Source organism: Megalobrama amblycephala, linkage group LG15 (genome assembly GCF_018812025.1).
Source record: "Megalobrama amblycephala isolate DHTTF-2021 linkage group LG15, ASM1881202v1, whole genome shotgun sequence".
In the NCBI taxonomy this organism is placed as follows: Eukaryota; Metazoa; Chordata; class Actinopteri; order Cypriniformes; family Xenocyprididae; genus Megalobrama; species Megalobrama amblycephala.
Window position 1 is genome coordinate 33,893,775 of NC_063058.1, and position 21,108 is coordinate 33,914,882.

Here is a 21,108-nt window from a genome sequence, read left to right on the forward strand (position 1 = left end):
TATATATATATATATATATATTAAATTTGTATTAATTAAAATATATTACACACACAAGATTGTTATATATATAAATTTTTTTGTGTATGTTTAATTAATATATTTTAATTTAGTTATATATATAAATATCATAATTTTATTTAAAATAAAATAATAAATTAATAAATATACGTTTTTATTTAAAAACATCTTAAATAAAAATGTATATTTATTAATTTATTATTTTGCTTTTAATATATTTTAATTTAGTATATATACATATATAAATATATGTAATAAAATATTACTTTATATATATATATATATATATATATATATAAACATTTAAACGTTTTACGTTTATACGTTTATACGTTTAATTAATATATTTTAATTTAGTGTCTATATACATATATATAAACATCTTTTTAAAATAAAATAGTCAATTCTATATTAAATCTAAAAAAAATCTAAATATAAATGTGTATGTAAACATAAAATAATGAAGAATTTAAATATTTAAATAAATAGAATTCTTAATATAGATTTCTTTTAAAAAAAAATTCTAACACACACACAAAAAACTTGAAACTGAACCACACTTTATGCTGCTAGTCAAACGTCTGGCTACACGAGACTAGAAGCCAAGTGTCCTTGTTACACAAGTAATAAATCTGGTGGAAATCCTGAATTATATTTGAGCAGGAGCTGACGGTCCAAGCGCTTTAAGTGCTCAGCTCATTTCCAAACATTCCAAGCAGCCAGAACAGAGTAAAAGATCTCCTCACAACGGCACAGCAATTCATTAATTTGACACAAGCCCCTACAAATCCTGCTCTTTCATTTCAGTCCTCATGAAAAGAGCTTTCATTGAGCCTGTCTGGTTAAACCGACTCTAAAACCTGATCTGAGTTCAGCTTTCATGACTAAACGGCCACTTTGAGGTTGGAGAAAAACACAAGCTTGGACATTCCACCTGACTCACCCGCAGCGCTGATGTATCGAACAAACACACATGCTCCCGCAATGATATCATTGTGGAATTCTGGGATTGAGCAGGGACAAACAACAGCAGAAAGAGAGAGAGAGACTGGCTTTGTTTCCAAAATAAGTGCTATTTTATGCTATGTAATATAGAAAAATGAGTGTTCCACATTTACATTTATTCACTTAGTGGACGATTGGTCACTTTAGTTAAGGGTTCAATTCTGTCTGTGAAGTTTCAGCTCAAAATACCCCACAGATCATAGCTTGTCAAGTTTGGGTGTGAGCAAAAACACGCCGTTTTTGTGTGTTTCCCTTTAAATGCAAATGAGCTGCTGCTCCCCGCCTCCTTTCCAGAAGAGGGCGGAGCTTTAACAGCAGAACAACAACAAAGCTGGAGAATCTCACGCAGCCAAAATGACGAAAGTGTTCATCCTTACATTGTTCAAACCTGGAGTCGACACTGATGGAGAGACTCAGGAAGAAGTTACAACTTTTAGGATGTTTCTGAATGGTTAGTGGATAAATTTATGTAGTTGCTGTGGAGTTGATTCAACTCATCCACTAGCATGTGCCGTCATGTTCATCTTTTGTGTTGAATTGACCCTCGTTTGTGAAGCAGTCCGGCGTAAAATTACATCACATTAGTAGTCTAAGCTGTTTTGTGCTTTACTTTGCCTTGTGAAAACAAAATGGGTGGAAACATGCAGATTAAAGGGCGGTAACATTATAATAAAATCGCCTTCCTATGTCACAAGGAGCGAAATCTGAACGGTTCGTTTTTTCACATGCTTCTGGGTTGGTAGATGCACCAGCGGGGACCCGATTATAGCACTTAAACATAGAAAAAGTCAGATTTTCATGATATATCCCCTTTAAGTTTAGGTATTGGGTAGGATTATGGGATGCAGAATAAGGTCATGCAGAATAAGGCGTTAATATGTGCATTATAAACAGCCAATATCCTAGTAATATGCATGCTAGTTAAAGGATTAGTTCACTTTCAAATTAAAATGTCTTGATAATTTACTCACCCCCATGTCATCCAAGATGTCCATGTCTTTCTTTCTTCAGTCGAAAAGAAATTAAGGTTTTTAATGAGAAAGAGCTAGTTGAAGATGAGCATTTATGGTTAAAACGTATATCTTTTTTATTTTTTTTTAGAAAATGAGCGATGGTTTCTCTAGATAAGACTCTTATTCCTCGTCTGGGATCATGTAGAGCTCTTTGAAGCTGCACTGAAACTGTAATTTTGACCTTCAACCGTTTGGTGCCCATTGAAGTCCACTATATGGAGAAAAATCCTGGAATGTTTTCCTCAAAAACCTTCATTTCTTTTCAACTGAAGAAAGACATGAACATCTTGGATGACATGGGGGTGAGTAAATTATCAGGAAAATTTAATTTGAAAGTTAACTACTCCTTTAATATTAAGAACTGGACCCTAAACAAACTCAAAGAAAGAGAGAAAGAATTTATTAAATCCTTAATGGCATAATTTTCAGTTGTACATATTTCAGTCAGTATTATCAGACAGCGTTTGAGACTGATCCAGTTGGGCTGAAGTTATTCACAGTGTAAATGATCTCAATATCCAGACACATGAGTCACAGATGATTTCATACCCTTGAGACTCACAGAAGTCTGGCTGGATCTGCTTTCTCCTCCTCCACTTCATCCTCTCATTATACTTTGTCTCAATTGTTTTGTGTCAATACGACGCGTGTTCCCACTCCGATCATTCTTGGCGAGACTAGACTGAATATCTGACAGAGAACAATACACTTTTGTGGACTGTTTCCTAACAAGACGAAACAACTGTAGTGGAATATTTCAGAAAACAATGCCATTCAGACTTTAAAGAGGACCGATTATGCACATTCACAGTCTTAATTTAGTTTTTGTGCTCTACTAGAACAAGAATGTTGATTATTTTCCTCATATTCTCTATTGTTGCAGCTCCTCTCTTCCCAGTCTGTCAGTAACGCTCTGGGGTGCGTTTCCCAAAGCGAACTATGGTCGTAAATTCCGCCGTTACCAATAGAGTTCAATTGGATTTACGACCATAGTTCACCAGCGATGCTTTCGGGAAACGCACCCCTGTTTAGTTCCTGTCTCTATGAAGCCCCTCCTTCTGAAAAGAGCAATGTGCTCTGATTGGTCAGCTGGAGCAGTGTGTTGTGATTGGTCAAGCGCTTTGAGAGTGTTTGGGAAATGTCCCGCCTGTTACCATAACGGCGAGTTTCAACACACTACTAACTAACTCAAACAGGCCCCGCCCCTTAATTTGCATTGGGCGGGAATTATTTAAATGAGGAATATTGTGATGTGTTTGTTCCCGGAAGAAAACTCAAGACTACAATGGAGGCGTTTCAGGGAGTTATAATAGCTCCTCTTTAAGTCTCAGCTTAAGTCCATAAAGATGGAGGCCAATGGAAACCATTGACTGTTGCAGATTCACAGATGAGGTCAAAGGTCAAACTAACCAAAAAACCACATCAACCTTGTTCAGACCCAAATTACTTAAAGTCTGGGTGAAGTTACATCTATCGAGAGCTATAGATGGAAAAACACGCTAGCGGGTCAATTTGAGCCACAAAAATGATACTCATCGAAACAAATGTATTCTAAAAACCGATAAACAAACACGAAACACTATTTTTGGCTCAATTATAGTTCAAATATGAAAATTTTATGACTCTTTGATCAAACAGCGCTACACCCAGCATCTCTTTTACACGTCAGGCCGCCCACTTCCTCTCTCACGCCCTTCCTGTTCTTTATTTCCCCCCTAATATGAGCCTTCAGGGCTTCTCACAGGCCCTAATGAGAGAGATATGCTTTCATTCCCCTTGACAGGCCCACGCTAGCACACCTCATCATGGGCAGCAGGAGAGCAGAAAGCGTCCAGTGTCAGGAAAACACGGAGCACATGCTGAAAGTCACATGAGATGCTTTCACAGGCGTGTCCAGCGGACAAAAACAAGCCCTGCTCAGAAATAGACCTGTGTTTGCAGCACAGCAAAAGACAAGTCACCTTTATTTCTATAGAGCTTTATACAATACAGATTGTTTCAAAGCAGCTTCGCAGTAATAAACAGGAAAGTAAGAGAATCAATGATGCAAACATCATTAAATATGAGACAAATTCAAATTCAAAAAAGACAATAGTGTCGTAATTCAGCTGAAGTCAGTTCAGTGTTGATCCAGTTCAGTTCAATAACTGTGTAAAGTTCAATCAATTATGAAACAAGTTCAATTCAGCTTCAAGCAGCTCTACTGTCGTTATTCACTTGGAGTCCGGTCAGTGTTGATTTAATTAAGTACAATAACTGTGTCGATGTTGCAAAATTTGTCAATTATGAAACAAAGTTGAATCAGCTATAAAGCAACTCTTCAGAAAACAGTGGTTTCATCATCCAGCTCAATTCAGTTCAAGTTTTGTTGTCAACCAACAAGTGCGGTAAAATAGATAATATTAATATACATTATCACAATCAAATGTATGGGACAGGAAAAAGAAAGGAAAAGGACAGGAAAGAGACAGAAAACAGACAGGAATGAGACAGGAATGAGACCAGAAAAAGCCAGGAAAGAAACATGAATGAGGCAGGAAACAGACAGGAATGAGACTGGAATTAGACAGGAAAGAAACATGAATGAATCAGGAAAGAGATAGGAACGAGGCAGGAAAGAGACAGGAACGAGACAGGAAAGGGACAGGAATGAAGCAGGAAAGAGACAGGAAACAGATGGGAAAGAAACATGAATGAGTCAGGAAACAGAAAAGAAGCATGAATTAGGTAGATGGGAAGGAGACACGAATGAGGCAGGAAAGAAACAGGAATGAGGCAGGAAACATACAGGAATGAGACTGGAAAAAGACAGGAAAGAAACTTGAATGAGGCAGGAAACATACAGGAATTAAACTGGAAAAAGACAGGAAAGAAACTTGAATGAGGCAGGAAAGAAACAGGAATGAGGCAGGAAACATACAGGAATGAGACCGGAAAAAGACAGGAAAGAAACTTGAATGAGGCAGGAAAGACACAGGAAACAGATGGAAAAGAGACAAGAATGAGGCAGGAAAGAAACAGGAATGAGGCAGGAAACATACAGGAATGAGACCGGAAAAAGACAGGAAAGAAACATGAATGAGGCAGGAAACAGACAGGAATGAGACTGGAAAGGGACAGGAATCAAGCAGGAAAGAGACAGGAAACAGATGGGAAGCATGAATTAGGTAGATGGGAAAGAGACACGAATGAGGCAGGAAAGAAACAGGAATGAGACCGGAAACATACAGGAATGAGACCGGACAAAGACAGGAAAGAAACATGAATGAGGCAGGAAACAGACAGGAATGAGACTGGAATTAGACAGGAAAGAAACATGAATGAATCAGGAAAGAGATAGGAACGAGGCAGGAAAGAGACAGGAACGAGACAGGAAAGGGACAGGAATGAAGCAGGAAAGAGACAGGAAACAGATAAGAAGCATGAATTAGGTAGATGGGAAAGAGACACGAATGAGGCAGGAAAGAAACAGGAATGAGGCAGAAAACATACAGGAATGAGACTGGAAAAAGACAGGAAAGAAACTTGAATGAGGCAGGAAACATACAGGAATGAGACTGGAAAAAGACAGGAAAGAAACTTGAATGAATCAGGAAAGAGATAGGAACGAGACAGGAAAGAGACAGGAACGAGACAGGAAAGGGACAGGAATGAAGCAGGAAAGAGACAGGAAACAGATAAGAAGCATGAATTAGGTAGATGGGAAAGAGACACGAATGAGGCAGGAAAGAAACAGGAATGAGGCAGGAAACATACAGGAATGAGACTGGAAAAAGACAGGAAAGAAACTTGAATGAGGCAGGAAACATACAGGAATGAGACTGGAAAAAGACAGGAAAGAAACTTGAATGAGGCAGGAAAGATACAGGAAACAGATGGGAAAGAGACAAGAATGAGGCAGGAAAGAAACAGAAATGAGGCAGGAAACATACAGGAATGAGACCGGAAAAAGACAGGAAAGAAACTTGAATGAGGCAGGAAAGATACAGGAAACAGATGGGAAAGAGACAAGAATGAGGCAGGAAAGAAACAGGAATGAGGCAGGAAACATACAGGAATGAGACCGAAAAAAGCCAGGAAAGAAACTTGAATGAGGCAGGAAACATACAGGAATGAGACAGGAAAAAGACAGGAAAGAAACTTGAATGAGGCAGGAAAGAGACAGGAATGAAGCAGGAAAGAAACAGGAATGAGCCAGGAAACATACAGGAATGAGACTGGAAAAAGACAGGAAAGAAACTTGAATGAGGCAGGAAAGAGACAGGAAACAGATGGGAAAGAGACAAGAATGAGGCAGGAAAGAAACAGGAATGAGGCAGGAAAGAGGCAGGAAACATACAGGAATGAGACCGGAAAAAGACAGGAAAGAAACTTGAATGAGGCAGGAAACATACAGGAATGAGACCGGAAGCTGACAGGACAGAGACAAGAATGAGTCAGGAAAGAAACAGGAATGAGGCAGGAAAGAAACAGGAACGAGGCAGGAAAGAGACAGGAAAGAGACATGAATGAGGCAGGAAATATACAGAAATGAGACCGGAAACAGACCGGAAAGAGACAGGTATGAGGCAGGAAACATACAGGAATGAGACCGGAAGCTGACAGGAAAGAGACAAGAATGAGTCAGGAAAGAGACAGGAAAGAGACATGAATGAGGCAGAAAATATACAGGAATGAGACCGGAAACCAACAGGAAAGAGACAGGAATGAGGCAGGAAACACACAGGAATGAGACCGGAAGCTGACAGGAAAGAGACAAGAATGAGTCAGGAAAGAGACAGGAAAGAGACATGAATGAGGCAGAAAATATACAGGAATGAGACCGGAAAAAGACAGGAAAGAAACTTGAATGAGGCAGGAAACATACAGGAATGAGACCGGAAGCTGACAGGACAGAGACAAGAATGAGTCAGGAAAGAAACAGGAATGAGGCAGGAAAGAAACAGGAACGAGGCAGGAAAGAGACAGGAAAGAGACATGAATGAGGCAGGAAATATACAGAAATGAGACCGGAAACAGACCGGAAAGAGACAGGTATGAGGCAGGAAACATACAGGAATGAGACCGGAAGCTGACAGGAAAGAGACAAGAATGAGTCAGGAAAGAGACAGGAAAGAGACATGAATGAGGCAGAAAATATACAGGAATGAGACCGGAAACCAACAGGAAAGAGACAGGAATGAGTCAGGAAAGAGACATGAATGAGGCAGGAAATATACAGAAATGAGACCGGAAACAGACCGGAAAGAGACAGGAATGAGTCAGGAAAGAGACAGGAAAGAGACATGAATGAGGCAGGAAATATACAGGAATGAGACCGGAAACCAACAGGAATGAGTCAGGAAAGAGACAGGAAACAGACCGGAAAGAGACAGGTATGAGGCAGGAAACATAAAGGAATGAGACTGGAAACTGACAGGAAAGAGACAGGAATGAGACAGGAAAGAGACGGGAAAGAGACAGGAAAGAGACATGAATGAGACAGAAAACATACAGGAATGAGACCAGAAACAGTACCTGGTTGTATTCAGGTGCTGAGTAGAGACTGATTCTTCCTCTTTTGCCACAAACGGGCTTCTCAACAGACTGAAAGAGAGAAAGAGGCGCTTTCCTTCATCTCACGACTGAGGAACAGGAAGATCTTGAGACGTTTCAGAGGGAAAAGGATGAAAAGGTGAGGATGTTTTAAAAGAGAAATTAAATGACAGGGGGAAAGTGGAAAATTCAAAAGCATCTGCCTGTTCACACCATATACACAAACGCAAAACTCCTAAACTGAACAACATCAGCCTGCAATCCGCGCACAAGTAAACAACCATTGGTGAGACACATGAATAGACCAAACTCATACATTTAATGCCTTTCTGAGCTCAAAGAGAGTCCGATGGATGGATAATAAACCAGAGTAACTTACTGTGAAGCGTCTGTCACTACAGGTAGAGGGATGCCTTCACCACTGAAGTCCAGTTCATCCACCAGGCTGTTGTTTCGTGAGATGTCGGGGCCGTCCAACTTTTTCTTAACTGGAGAGAAAATTGTAGTATCTCCATTAAACCACAAACTTACATGAGAGAAATCATAAAAGACAACAGGTGTGATAGAATGAAAATAATTGTACAAATATAAGAAACAAAGACAGAAAATGTATGAATTTTGGAGAAAACTTAAGAAAAGAGACTGAGAAAGCAAGAGAAAGAAAGAGAGAGCTAATACACAATGGAGGCAAGGAAAAGAAAGACAGATACCTGGAGAAGAAGGACAGCTGAGAGTGAAAGCCGACCATGAGCGCTGGCGGTCTACTGACATGCAGATAGAAGAAAAAGCGCAAACTAAGATCATGCTAAATGGCAAACAACACAACAGCGACAGAGGAAGAGCAAGATCAATATGAAAGTTCAAATATATATAAAAAAAAAAAAAACACTGAGCAAAACTGTCTGAGATGGCTTTATAATGTATAAAGTTGGACAATTTCATTAATTTGCCACACAGGTAACCTCTGAGAATGCAGTTAGGGTTATTTCTGAATGCAGATGGCCCCTTAAACAATAAAAAAAAAAATTAAAAAGCACTCAATCCCTCCACAGCATCCAATTCCCACCTAAATCTTTATGCAGTTTCATTTACGCAGAGAACTGAGTGGGTATTTTGTTCTTATCCTAATTATTCTAATCCTACATCATTTTAAGAGTGAAAATGTGTTAATTAACATCTTTAAATCATATTTGACAACCTATTTTGGGTTCATTTTAAGCCAGACATATAGTAATTTTTAAACAATAGTTGAGTTAAATAAAACTGCTCACATTGGGCAAACATTTAACCCAATCACTGAGTTAAATCAACCCAATTGCTGGCTTAAAACAACCCAATCGCTGGGTTAAAACAATCCATTTGTTGGGTTAAAACAACAAAATCGCTGGGTTAAAACATCTCAATCACTGGGTTAAAAAATCCATTTGCTGGGTTAAAACAACCCAATCGCTGGGTTAAAACAATCCATTTGTTGGGTTAAAACAACAAAATCGCTGGGTTAAAACATCTCAATCACTGGGTTAAAACAATCCATTTGCTGGGTTAAAACAACCCAATCACTGGGTTAAAACAATCCATTTGCTGGGTTAAAACAACAAAATCGCTGGGTTAAAACATCTCAGTCACTGGGTTAAAAAATCCATTTGCTGGGTTAAAACAACCCAATCGCTGAGTTAAAACAACCCAATCACTGAGTTAAATCAACCCAATTGCTGGCTTAAAACAACCCAATCGCTGGGTTAAAACAATCCATTTGTTGGGTTAAAACAACAAAATCGCTGGGTTAAAACATCTCAATCACTGGGTTAAAAAATCCATTTGCTGGGTTAAAACAACCCAATCGCTGGGTTAAAACAATCCATTTGTTGGGTTAAAACAACAAAATCGCTGGGTTAAAACATCTCAATCACTGGGTTAAAAAATCCATTTGCTTTAAACAACCCAATCGCTGGGTTCATCCATTTGTTGGGTTAAAACAACAAAATCGCTGTTAAAACATCTCAACCTGGGTTAAAAAATCCATTTGCTGGGTTAAAACAACCCAATCACTGGGTAAAACAATCATTTGCTGGGTTAAAACAACAAAATCGCTGGGTTAAAACATCCAGTCACTGGGTTAAAAATCCATTTGCTGGGTTAAAACAACCCAATCGCTGGGTAAAACAATCCATTTGCTGGGTAAAACAACAAAATCGCTGGGTTAAACATCTCATACTGGGTTAAAAATCCATTTGCTGGGTTAAAACAACCCAATCGCTGGGTTAAAACAATCCATTTGCTGGGTTAAAACAAAATGCTGGTTAAAACATCTCATCACTGGTTAAAAAATCCATTTGCTGGTTAAAAAACATCGCTGGGTTAAAACAACCCAATCACTGAGTTAAATCAACCCAATTGCTGCTTAAAACAACCCAATCGCTGGGTTAAAACAATCCATTTGTTGGGTTAAAACAACAAAATCGCTGGGTTAAAACATCTCAAACTGGGTTAAAAAATCCATTTGCTGGGTTAAAACAACCCAATTGTTAAAACAATCCATTTGTTGGGTTAAAACAACAAAATCGCTGGGTTAAAACATCTCAATCACTGGGTTAAAAAATCCATTTGCTGGGTTAAAACAACCCAATCGCTGGGTTAAAACAATCCATTTGTTGGGTTAAAACAACAAAATCGCTGGGTTAAAACATCTCAATCACTGGGTTAAAAAATCCATTTGCTGGGTTAAAACAACCCAATCACTGGGTTAAAACAATCCATTTGCTGGGTTAAAACAACAAAATCGCTGGGTTAAAACATCTCAGTCACTGGGTTAAAAAATCCATTTGCTGGGTTAAAACAACCCAATCGCTGGGTTAAAACAACCCAATCACTGAGTTAAATCAACCCAATTGCTGGCTTAAAACAACCCAATCGCTGGGTTAAAACAATCCATTTGTTGGGTTAAAACAACAAAATCGCTGGGTTAAAACATCTCAATCACTGGGTTAAAAAATCCATTTGCTGGGTTAAAACAACCCAATCACTGGGTTAAAACAATCCATTTGCTGGGTTAAAACAACAAAATCGCTGGGTTAAAACATCTCAGTCACTGGGTTAAAAAATCCATTTGCTGGGTTAAAACAACCCAATCGCTGGGTTAAAACAACCCAAGCGCTGAGTTAAAACAATCCATTTGCTGGGTTAAAACATCCCAATCGCTGGGTTAAAACAATCCATTTGCTGGGTTTGTCCATTTTCAACCCAACTTGGGTTGTTTTTAACTTTTTAGAGTGTTTGTCATTTTTTAGTAGTGTGAAAATTCCAAAAAGAAACAGTGCACTTCAAATATCCGGATGATGCACTTATTTAACAGAAAAACATGAAGTTTAGATTGTTGGACACTTCATGCACTCAACTGATGCAGTTTTCGTTACATAAGCAACTATCTGGCAAAATAACCTTTTAAAATTCATACACTAGACAGTTGAGTACATAGTATAAGTGTGTGTGTGTGTGTGTGTGTGTGTGTGTGTGTGTGTGTGTGTGTGTGTGTGTGTGTGTGTGTGTGTGTGTTTTTCTCATCAAATTCCAAATGATCTTTTAAATACTATTTTAAATATCTGTTTTAATGGAATGATGTTTTGATACGCCTTGTTTAATTTGTGCAAACTGCTGCCTTTTAATTGTCACATTTAGCTAAAATAACAAGTTTTTTTATTTTTAAGCGTCTTTATGTTGCAAGCCACATCAACACAACATGCACTTGCAAAAAAGCAGAAGCAGCAGAAGCAGAAAACCACAGCGCCACGGATACAAAGTTCTCACCTGATGATCGGAAAAGTTTTGTGATGCCTGTGTAAAGGGAAAAACATGTAACCGTTCAAACGTTCATCTAACTTTTTACAATCCAGTTAATTCCCAATGGATAGAAACCAAGTCCCACTATATTTCACTCAGAAATACATCACATTATGGGTTGCAAATGTCACTTTTCCTAAATGTTCTGATTCATCTCAGAGCTTCAGAACTTAATGATTTATGCTGAGAAAATGAATGGTAAATAAACGCTCAAATATCTTCCAGACCATCTAACCGGCTCAAGGCTTTGATAAGCCAAACTGCTGAACATGATTTTTTCTTTTCCCCAGTTCAAAGAACTGCAGACATGTGCTGCGATTTCATTATCTTTCCCCTCTTCAGCTCTAATTAAGCTTCAGAAGAGACGTCTCTGCTGGGGACCGTCTGTGTCGATGTGTCTGCTTTTATGATGAAGCCATTTGACAGGAAAACTCGTAAAAACAGACTTATTAACAGACTGGTTTAACAGGGGACCGTTTGAGCACCGGATGCGTTCCACTCACATGTGGAAAATGACATTTATTCAATACAGAAAAGTGGGTCAGGTCGAAACTTTTCATCTTTCCATCCAGCGTAACGCTTCCGCTCAATTTATAGGGTTAAAGAATGGAGTAAGTGAACAACTCGAGCCTCTTTTGTGTCTTGTTTTCTGGTTGGTGAATTTCACTGGACGCTCCAGTGGAGGAGAAACTTTCACTTCAGTTTCTTGGATATAAGTTCAACATTTTTTTGCATGTATTTCCAGTTTTCTGGAAGCCAGACTAGAGCTGTCTGTTGAATTTGGCCAATATGAGTCAACACTGTAAGACTTAATAACATCAAGCTCAGATTTGCAGCTATCTAATTAATTTAACATAGATGTTTCTCATGTGACACTGTTTAAGAAGAAACATCAGGAACAAGGTCCTCTTCTTAACAGTGGGTCAACACTGGCTACGTTTACATGCAAACTGATAATCCGTTAATAATCGGACTGAGGACTCAATCAGACTGAAAACTCTTCATATAAACTCCTCAACTGATCCGATCAGCCACGTGAAACTTGAATACTTTCTCAATCTGATTCAATTAAAAATAAAATAAAATAAAATAAAATAAAATAAAATAAAATAATAAATAAATAACAGATTTAAAAAAATAATAATAAATAAATAAAAAATAATAAAATAAAATAATAAATAAATAATAGATAAAATATAAATAAATAAATAATAAAATAAATATATAAATAAAAATATAAAATAAAATGCTAAATAGAAATATTAAAAAACATAATAATGACAAAAGCACATACATTTACTAAAACTTAAAATCTGAAATTAGTCAATCAGAAATCAGAGAAACAATCAGATTCAGAAATAAAATAAAATAAAATAAAAATGACAAAAGCACTTACAATAATAATAAAATAAAATAAATAAAAATGACAAAAGCACTTACAAAAATAAAATAAAATAAAATAAAATAAAATAAAATAGAAATATTAAAAATTACATAAACTGTCTTCATGTAATCACCTCGATCGATCTGATTGATTGAGTATTTGGATTCAAAGGTTTATGTTGCTAGATTCAAAAATAAAAAATAAAGTAAAATAAAATAATAATAAATAACAGATAAAAAAATAATAATAAATAATAAAAAATAATAAAATAAAATAATAAATAAATAATAGATAAAATATAAATAAATAAATAATAAAATAAATATATAAATAAAAATATAAAATAAAATGCTAAATAGAAATATTAAAAAACATAATAATGACAAAAGCACATACATTTACTAAAACTTAAAATCTGAAATTAGTCAATCAGAAATCAGAGAAACAATCAGATTCAGAAATAAAATAAAATAAAATAAAAATGACAAAAGCACTTACAATAATAATAAAATAAAATAAATAAAAATGACAAAAGCACTTACAAAAATAAAATAAAATAAAATAAAATAAAATAAAATAGAAATATTAAAAATTACATAAACTGTCTTCATGTAATCACCTCGATCGATACGATTGATTATTTGGTTTATTCAAAGGCTTCTGTTGCCAGATTCAAAAATAAAAAATAAAGTAAAATAAAATAATAAATAAATAAATAACAGATAACAATAATAATAATAAATTAAAATAATAAAAAATAAAATAAAATCATAAATAAATAATAGATAAAAAATAAATAAATAATTAAATACATAAATAAAATGCCAAACAGAAATATTAAAAAACATAATCATGACAAAAGCACATACATTTACTAAAACTTAAATAAAATCTGAAATCAGTCAATCAGAAATTAGAGAAACAATCAGATTCAAAAATAAAATAAAATAAATCATAAATAAATAATAGATAAAAAATAAATAAATAATAAAATAAATAAATAAATAAAAATATAAAATAAAATAAAATAAAATTCTAAATAGAAATATTAAAAAACAATCATGACAAAAGCACACACATTTACTAAATCTTAAAATCTGAAATCAGTCAATCAGAAATTAGAGAAACAATCAGATTAAAAAAATAAATAAATAAAATAAAATAAAAAATAAATAAAATAAATAAATAAAATAAAATAAAACACACATTTACTAAAACTTAAACATTGAGAAGTCTCATTCGGACTGAATTGTCTTCATGTAAACTCCTCGATCGAGCCGATTAGGAGCGCAAACCTTTGAATCCAACTTCTTTCTCAATCAGATTCAAAAACACCTTGCGCACATTAGCAGTGCCGTGGTGCGTAAGTTTATTTACGTCTCACAAACCTGCATACGGTCAAATATTTAGACGTTTTGTTCAGAATAGATGTAATGCACATGTAAATAAATATTTGAATTGGATTACAAAGTTTATGGTATATAAACACTAATAATATGAGATTCATTGAGATCAGTGCATGTAAACGCACAAACTGTGAACGGATCAAAAACAGTGTCATCAATGAAGCTTCCAAAAGCAAAATAAATGGTATTATGATAAGCTACACATTTTTCTGTAACTTAACTGAATTCCAGATGAAGTACTGCATGACCTATGATAACAGAAGTCAGTTTCCATGCTAATAGAGAAGAGAACTTATGTCACCTGTGGACTCCTCTGAAAAGTCTCCATCTTTATCATCGATGTGGTCGTAGGTGATTTGCGGGATGGAAAGGGCTCGCTCTCCTCCGGGACCCAGAGAACCGTTATCACGCATGGACTTGGGCTTGCGTTTGTAACGCTTGCTCTGAGGAGACAAGAGTGACAACATTACATGGGCTTTTTAAGGGGAATAATTCATCTAAAATGATGAAAACGGCCATTACAGCCATTTCATTTGAGATTAAAATATCTTAAAATGTAATAAATGTATATATTTTTTATTCAGGCATGATTTTATAACATCATATCTCAACATAGTGCAAAATGGTATTAAAATTATGTGTAGAAGTCATTGCTTTGTTATGAGAAATAATGTCCAGAAAAATGAATTGCATTGATGTCATTGCAAAAGTGAAGCAAAGTAACTAACTCTCTCTTAACTATTTGATAAATTCATGTTTTTGCTCATCCACATGTCCCGAAACATCAGGTCATTCGGTGCAACCGCTATAAAACATGGAAAATGTTGTAATATTTTAAAAACTTGTACTAAATATAAAATGTTTGATTGTCCTTTTAGATATCAGCCTGTTAACAATGTTTGAAAATATCATCATTCGGTATAACCAAAAGTGTCATTCGGTGAAACCGAAATTTTAGTTAAACCAAATGATGTTTTTGGTGACAATTTCTGTCCATCTTGTAATAAATCATAAAAGCAGTGTTAATTAATTATAAAAATCTCATTGTTAACACTTAATAAAACTTCAAAATTAATTATATCTCTATTATATTTTTTAAAAACCTTATTTCGTCAATGGCCCAGATACATTTACACTGAAAAAAACGAATAAAACACTTTAATTTATGTATTCACTCCCTCATATTTTATGGAAAACAACTGCAAATACTCTTCAAATCATTTTACGTAAAAGCAAGCAAGTCACGCGTGATATAAGGGACAGTAAATGATGATTTTTCCTCTTTAAACGCTATTATGCATTATTGCGTGCAAAGAGAAACTCAGAAATCCCCGAACTGTGACGTACGAATCCTAAATCCAAAAACAAAGCCACATTAAACCTCATATATAATCTGATAAACAATCGAAACCAAGAAACTCTTTGTTTCTTCCCAAGATAAGACTTGCAGAAAAACGACACGTCAGGCAAAATCCCACAAATATGAATTTCAAATTTGCCCTTTATGAGTTTATTAATTCTGCGGTGACTTTGCAACCTACACAAGCGAATACCTCCGGAGTAAAATATTAGTCACGTCACAGCGCACTGAGGGAAAAAATAAGAAAAAACAGGGCTTCCCACTGGCCTGAATGACTGCTGTAGGGGGAAATAAATACGGGCCGGAGGGCTGAATGAGAGGTTTATGAACGAGAACAGTCACACGCCCGCGCGGAAAGAGGTGGACTCGGCCGCCGCGCTGCCCAATACGTTTGGAGTCAGAGCTACACAAAGATTTTTTTGTTGTTCTTGCGCTGCACAAAGGTTTTGCTCCCAGGAGAGCGGCTTCGATGACATCATCGCATTTGACTGCGTCTTTGTGTGAGACAGACAAAGGGGGGCCGCGGGGTCAAGCGGGTGACCGGAGAGACAGCGAGAAACGACTCCATCCCATGACATCAGGTCTCTCGCCGCGCTTCTCACACCTAAACCTACATCCTGACCTGGCTTCTCTTTTATTTGCATGCTGAAAAACGCCCTGTGAAATCCACCGCGGGGTTAAATCCGTCACACGGCAGCGTTAATTAAAATGTTGAATGGCAGAAAGCTTCTGGCTCGGTGTCAAACACACAAAGCAGTGTTGGGGAAGTTAAACTACTAGCTTTTCATCGTCTGAACTAGTTAAATGACGGTCAAGCTTTTTGATAACGAGATAAAATAAAATGAGCTACGCTACAGGCTACTAACAACAAGTTGTTAGCCCTAACCACGCTTATTAGGGGCCAAGCACTTATTGTGTCCGTTTGCGTTCTTATTCTTCTTCCGCTCTGGGCAGTCTATGGCAGCCCACGGAACCGCTTGCGGGAAAGTTATGAAATTTGGCACACTGATAGAGGCCAGTCCGAACATTAACTACAGCAAATTTGGTGTCTCTAGAGCAAACTCTCTAGCGCCACCACATGTTCAGAGTTCCACTCTTGCGTCGCTTTAGCGTATTCTGGCCAAATTTGGTACATATCATCACAAATATGACTTGAGGCTACATGCTGGGTTTCGGCACAGCGCCACCTACTGGTCCGGAGATAGCAAAAATGGCTTGCTTTTTGCTTATAACTTCTGAACAGTTTTGGCTAAAAATGATAAAACTGGTCTTGCTAGATTCAGTGCAGCACATCGAGCTGAACGATATCCAATTGACCCTTCGCAAAGACCCGCCCCCCTTAGTTACTGTTGCGCTGTCACGCCACACATAGTGAAAAATACATCGCGGAGCAAAGAGGACACTGACAACACGTCGACAGACAAGACAGAGCAGGTTAGTTATGATATTAAACAAAGTCCCAGCTTTCAAATTGTGTAATTTTTAAAAACGTTTTGTGTCATGACAGATTGCTGTAGCGGCTCGTGAACCGATCATCTCTTCCTACTAGTTCATTTATAGCATCAAATAAACGTGAATGAACATCAGAAGGAATGTTGTTTAAAACGCGGAAAGATGTAAATACACATCATTTTTCAAGTTCAAGTCCACCGAGGTTAATCTTCTAACTCCTGAATGCTTTGTCGGACAAAATGGCGGATTCGGCGTTATGACTGGTTAGATCGCTTGTCAATCAAAGTCCCTGTGAAGGATCAATTATACAATATCGGCCATTTTATAGCAAAATGCTGTTTTTTTTTAACACATTAGTGCATAATTTCGATAAACTCGGTATGGGTCATCAGCATGATGCCCTGACAGAGCCTGAGAAGTTTCAAGACAGCGCCACCTAGTGGTGAAATCAAATATTCACATGGTTATAACTTTTGATGTGGATGACTTATTTTCATGGGAGTCTAACATGCTAGGTTTCGCCTCAAGGTTTGTGCAACGTTGCAATTTAGTGTTAAAACAATGTTCACAAATATCTCCAATCGAGATGAAACCACCGTAGGAAATTCGAAAATAAAGGTCGTTGGCTATGTTATAGATCAAATGCCAACATTTTGGTAGTAAGTGGCAGAAAAATGCAATCAAAGTCGAGAATGGGATGCACATGAAAAGATATTTTCACCAAATTTGACACACTTATTTATGGGCACACTCTGAGGACACATAAAATGGTGGGATTGCGCCTGTTGGTGGTGCTATAACTGAACAAAATATGAAATTGCCACTAACTACAATAAAGTACATGAAATAAAATGCTATATTTTACTGATGATTTTCCTTCTTGCTTGCTTCTTTGTGCGTAGCTCACTAATAGCTGCTTGCAGATATATTTTTAAATAGTAGTATATTTTCAAATACTGAACCATATGATTATTTTTGCAGATACATTTACACTAAAAACAATTCATTTATGTTTTCACTACCTCACTACATCATATTTTTAATTACTCTCCTCCAACCACCTGCCATTATACAATCGATTTCCAATTAATAATATCTCTAAGTCTCTATAAGTAAAAAATGAAATAAATAAAAATATCAAGTCTCACCCTACATTTTCTTGTTGAATATCACGTTTATTGTAAATGCGTCAAATTATGGAAGTAAAATTAATTGTGAATGTCACTGCATGTTGACTAGAAACTGTAAAAGTTTATATTAATTACAACTAATAAAACTACAAATGCCTCTTCTGCTCACCAATGCTGCATTTATTTTATTATAAATACAATAAAAAGAGAAAAAATTGTGAAATATTATTACAATTTAAGATAGCTGTTTTCTATGTGAATATATGTTAAAATGTAATTTATTCCTGTGATCAAAGCTGTATTTTCAGCATCATTTCTCCAGTCTTCAGTGTCACATGATCCTTCAGAAATCATTCTAATATGATGATTTTCTTATTTATCTTTCCTATTATTATCAATGTTAAAAACAATGTTCAAATTTTGGGGGAAAACATACATTCACACCCTCTACTGTTTACCTACATCCTGCAGAGACCTTTACATGCATTCTGGGAATTCACATGAGCCAATAGAAAAGACTTAACACACAATAAGCCCCTCTAGAAAAATGCTTTCACTGTCTCGGCTTTGCAGTGGCCCGCTACGGAGGCTCAATCAGGACAATCGACAGGAAGGAACGTGACAATGACCAAAAAAAACAACACAAAGGACATGAAAGACAAGACAGAGGAATATCCGTTTGCAGACGGGGGAGGGAGTGTTTCTCCTCACCAGCCGTCTGAAGTTGCCCGGGCTGGAGTTTTCCGAGTTTATGATGGGGATGTAGTCGCCCGTCAGCACGTACATCTTCCACGTGGCCGTACACCCGTTGGACTTCTCGCAGGCGTAGCATCTCCACAGCGTCTGGGTTACATTTATAGGAAAGAAGTGATCACTGAACGTGTTGTGACGACTGTTGCGTTAGCTGAAGGAGAAGAGGTTTGTCACCTGAATGAGAGAGGCTGCGGCTGGAATCTGACGGTTAAAATGCTTCTGCCTCTGTTTCTGCTGGACTTTAAGAGCAAAACCCGATCCCAGAATGCCCTGCACACAGAGGAAGACAGTTCAAATAATCGGCTACCACAAAATACATAAACTAAATGGAAAAAAAATTAAACATTACCATAGTACGGTTACAAAATAAAATAAGAGCACAATAAAATCATTGTGATATTCATGAATGATGTTGATACGGTTTATACAAAATAAATTCTATACAATAATAGAATAATATACAAATTAGAATTTATTATATATAATTTTATATATTTTATATTAATTTATTATATACATTACACACACACATATATGTATAAAATAATATAATTCTAATATATATATATATATATATATATATATATATATATATATATATATATATATATATATATATATATGAAAATATTTTTATGAATTTATTAAAGAAGTTTTATATAATTTATTTTGTTATTAATTTATTGATTATATATTAATTTCAAATTAATTATATATAATTAACACTATTATTAGTAATAACACTATTACTAAATATATAATTTCATATTAATTTATTTTATATATATATATTTAATTTTTAATTTATTATTTATTTATTGATTATATATTAATTTCTAATTATATATAATTAACACTATTATAAATATATAATTTAATATTCATTTATTATATATATATATATATATATATATATATATTTAATTTTTAATTTATTATTTATTTATTGATTATATATTAATTTCTAATTATATATCATTTATTCTTTATTATAATTACATAATTTTATACTAATTTATTTTATTATTATAATTGTATTATTTATTGATTGATTCTAAATTAATTTAAAATTATATGTAATTTACATTATTATAATATATATATATATATATTAATTTATTATACAATTATTGTATAATTTATTTATTGTTTATATATTATTTTGTAGTTATACATAATTTATACTTAATTATGATTAAATAATTTTATATTAATTTATTTTGTATTAATGTTTATATATATTTTTTTTTCATTAATTAATTTATTATCAAATTATTGTGAAAATAATTTGTTTATTGATAATATACTAATTTCAAATTATATATATATATATATTCATACTTTATTATAATTACATAATTTTATATTAATTTTAAATATATTATGTACATATATTGTTTATATATATATATATATATATAATATTTTTATTAATTTATTATACAATTATTGTATAATTTATTTATTGTTTATATATTATTTTGTAGTTATACATAATTTATACTTAATTATGATTAAATAATTTTATATTAATTTATTTTGTATTAATGTTTATATATATGTATATATATATATATTTAATTTATTATCAAATTATTGTGAAAATAATTTGTTTATTGATAATATACTAATTTCAAATTATATATATATATATATTCATACTTTATTATAATTACATCATTTTATATTAATTTTAAATATATTATACATATATTGTTTATATATATATATATATATATGAACTTTTTTTGACTGCAGTAGTACTAATTTATTCAGTTATGCAAAAGCATATGTTATATAATGTGTAACATGAGGACCGCGGGCCCCTGAGGCCCCTGGAGGCCCTATCACTCTTAAATGGACCACATTAACCCCAGACCCCATTACTGGAGGGCCTCTATAGGAAAACACTGCCCCGGGGCGCCAGACAAGCTCGGAGGATGTGTGTGTGTAAAAAAGAGAAAGAGAGGAGTCAGTGTGTTTACCGCAGGCAGAGCGAAGAAGGAGATCGCAAACACGCTAAAACAGGAGGCGATGGCCTTCCCGATCCACGTCTGAGGGACTTTGTCTCCGTAGCCTATCGTAGTCACCGTAACCTAAGAGAAAAACAGTCACATGTTTAATGATGTTTGCTAAGATGTACTAAAATGGACAAAACCACAAAGACGAGACAGTAGGAAAACACCCTAGCAACACACTGTACTATAAACAC

The 21,108-nt window shown here is 34.9% G+C and overlaps 1 protein-coding gene across 3 annotated transcripts in view; it reads right to left on the bottom strand.

The window, feature by feature from the left end:
* Positions 1 to 21,108, bottom strand: part of kcnq1.2 (potassium voltage-gated channel, KQT-like subfamily, member 1.2) — a 186,458-nt gene that overhangs the window by 131,054 nt on the left and 34,296 nt on the right. The window contains exons 8-14 of one of the 3 annotated variants that reach the window (XM_048158072.1): positions 20,882 to 20,992; positions 19,071 to 19,166; positions 18,855 to 18,986; positions 14,503 to 14,644; positions 11,379 to 11,405; positions 7,954 to 8,062; positions 7,285 to 7,625 (exon numbers count right to left, since the gene is read on the bottom strand). In XM_048158072.1, coding sequence (XP_048014029.1) covers positions 7,301 to 7,625; positions 7,954 to 8,062; positions 11,379 to 11,405; positions 14,503 to 14,644; positions 18,855 to 18,986; positions 19,071 to 19,166; positions 20,882 to 20,992 — 942 coding nt within the window. In that variant the 3' untranslated portion in view covers positions 7,285 to 7,300. Of the gene's footprint in view, positions 1 to 7,284; positions 7,626 to 7,953; positions 8,063 to 11,378; positions 11,406 to 14,502; positions 14,645 to 18,854; positions 18,987 to 19,070; positions 19,167 to 20,881; positions 20,993 to 21,108 lie in introns of those variants that run through there. The other 2 variants (XM_048158070.1, XM_048158071.1) reach the window with 2 other exon arrangements.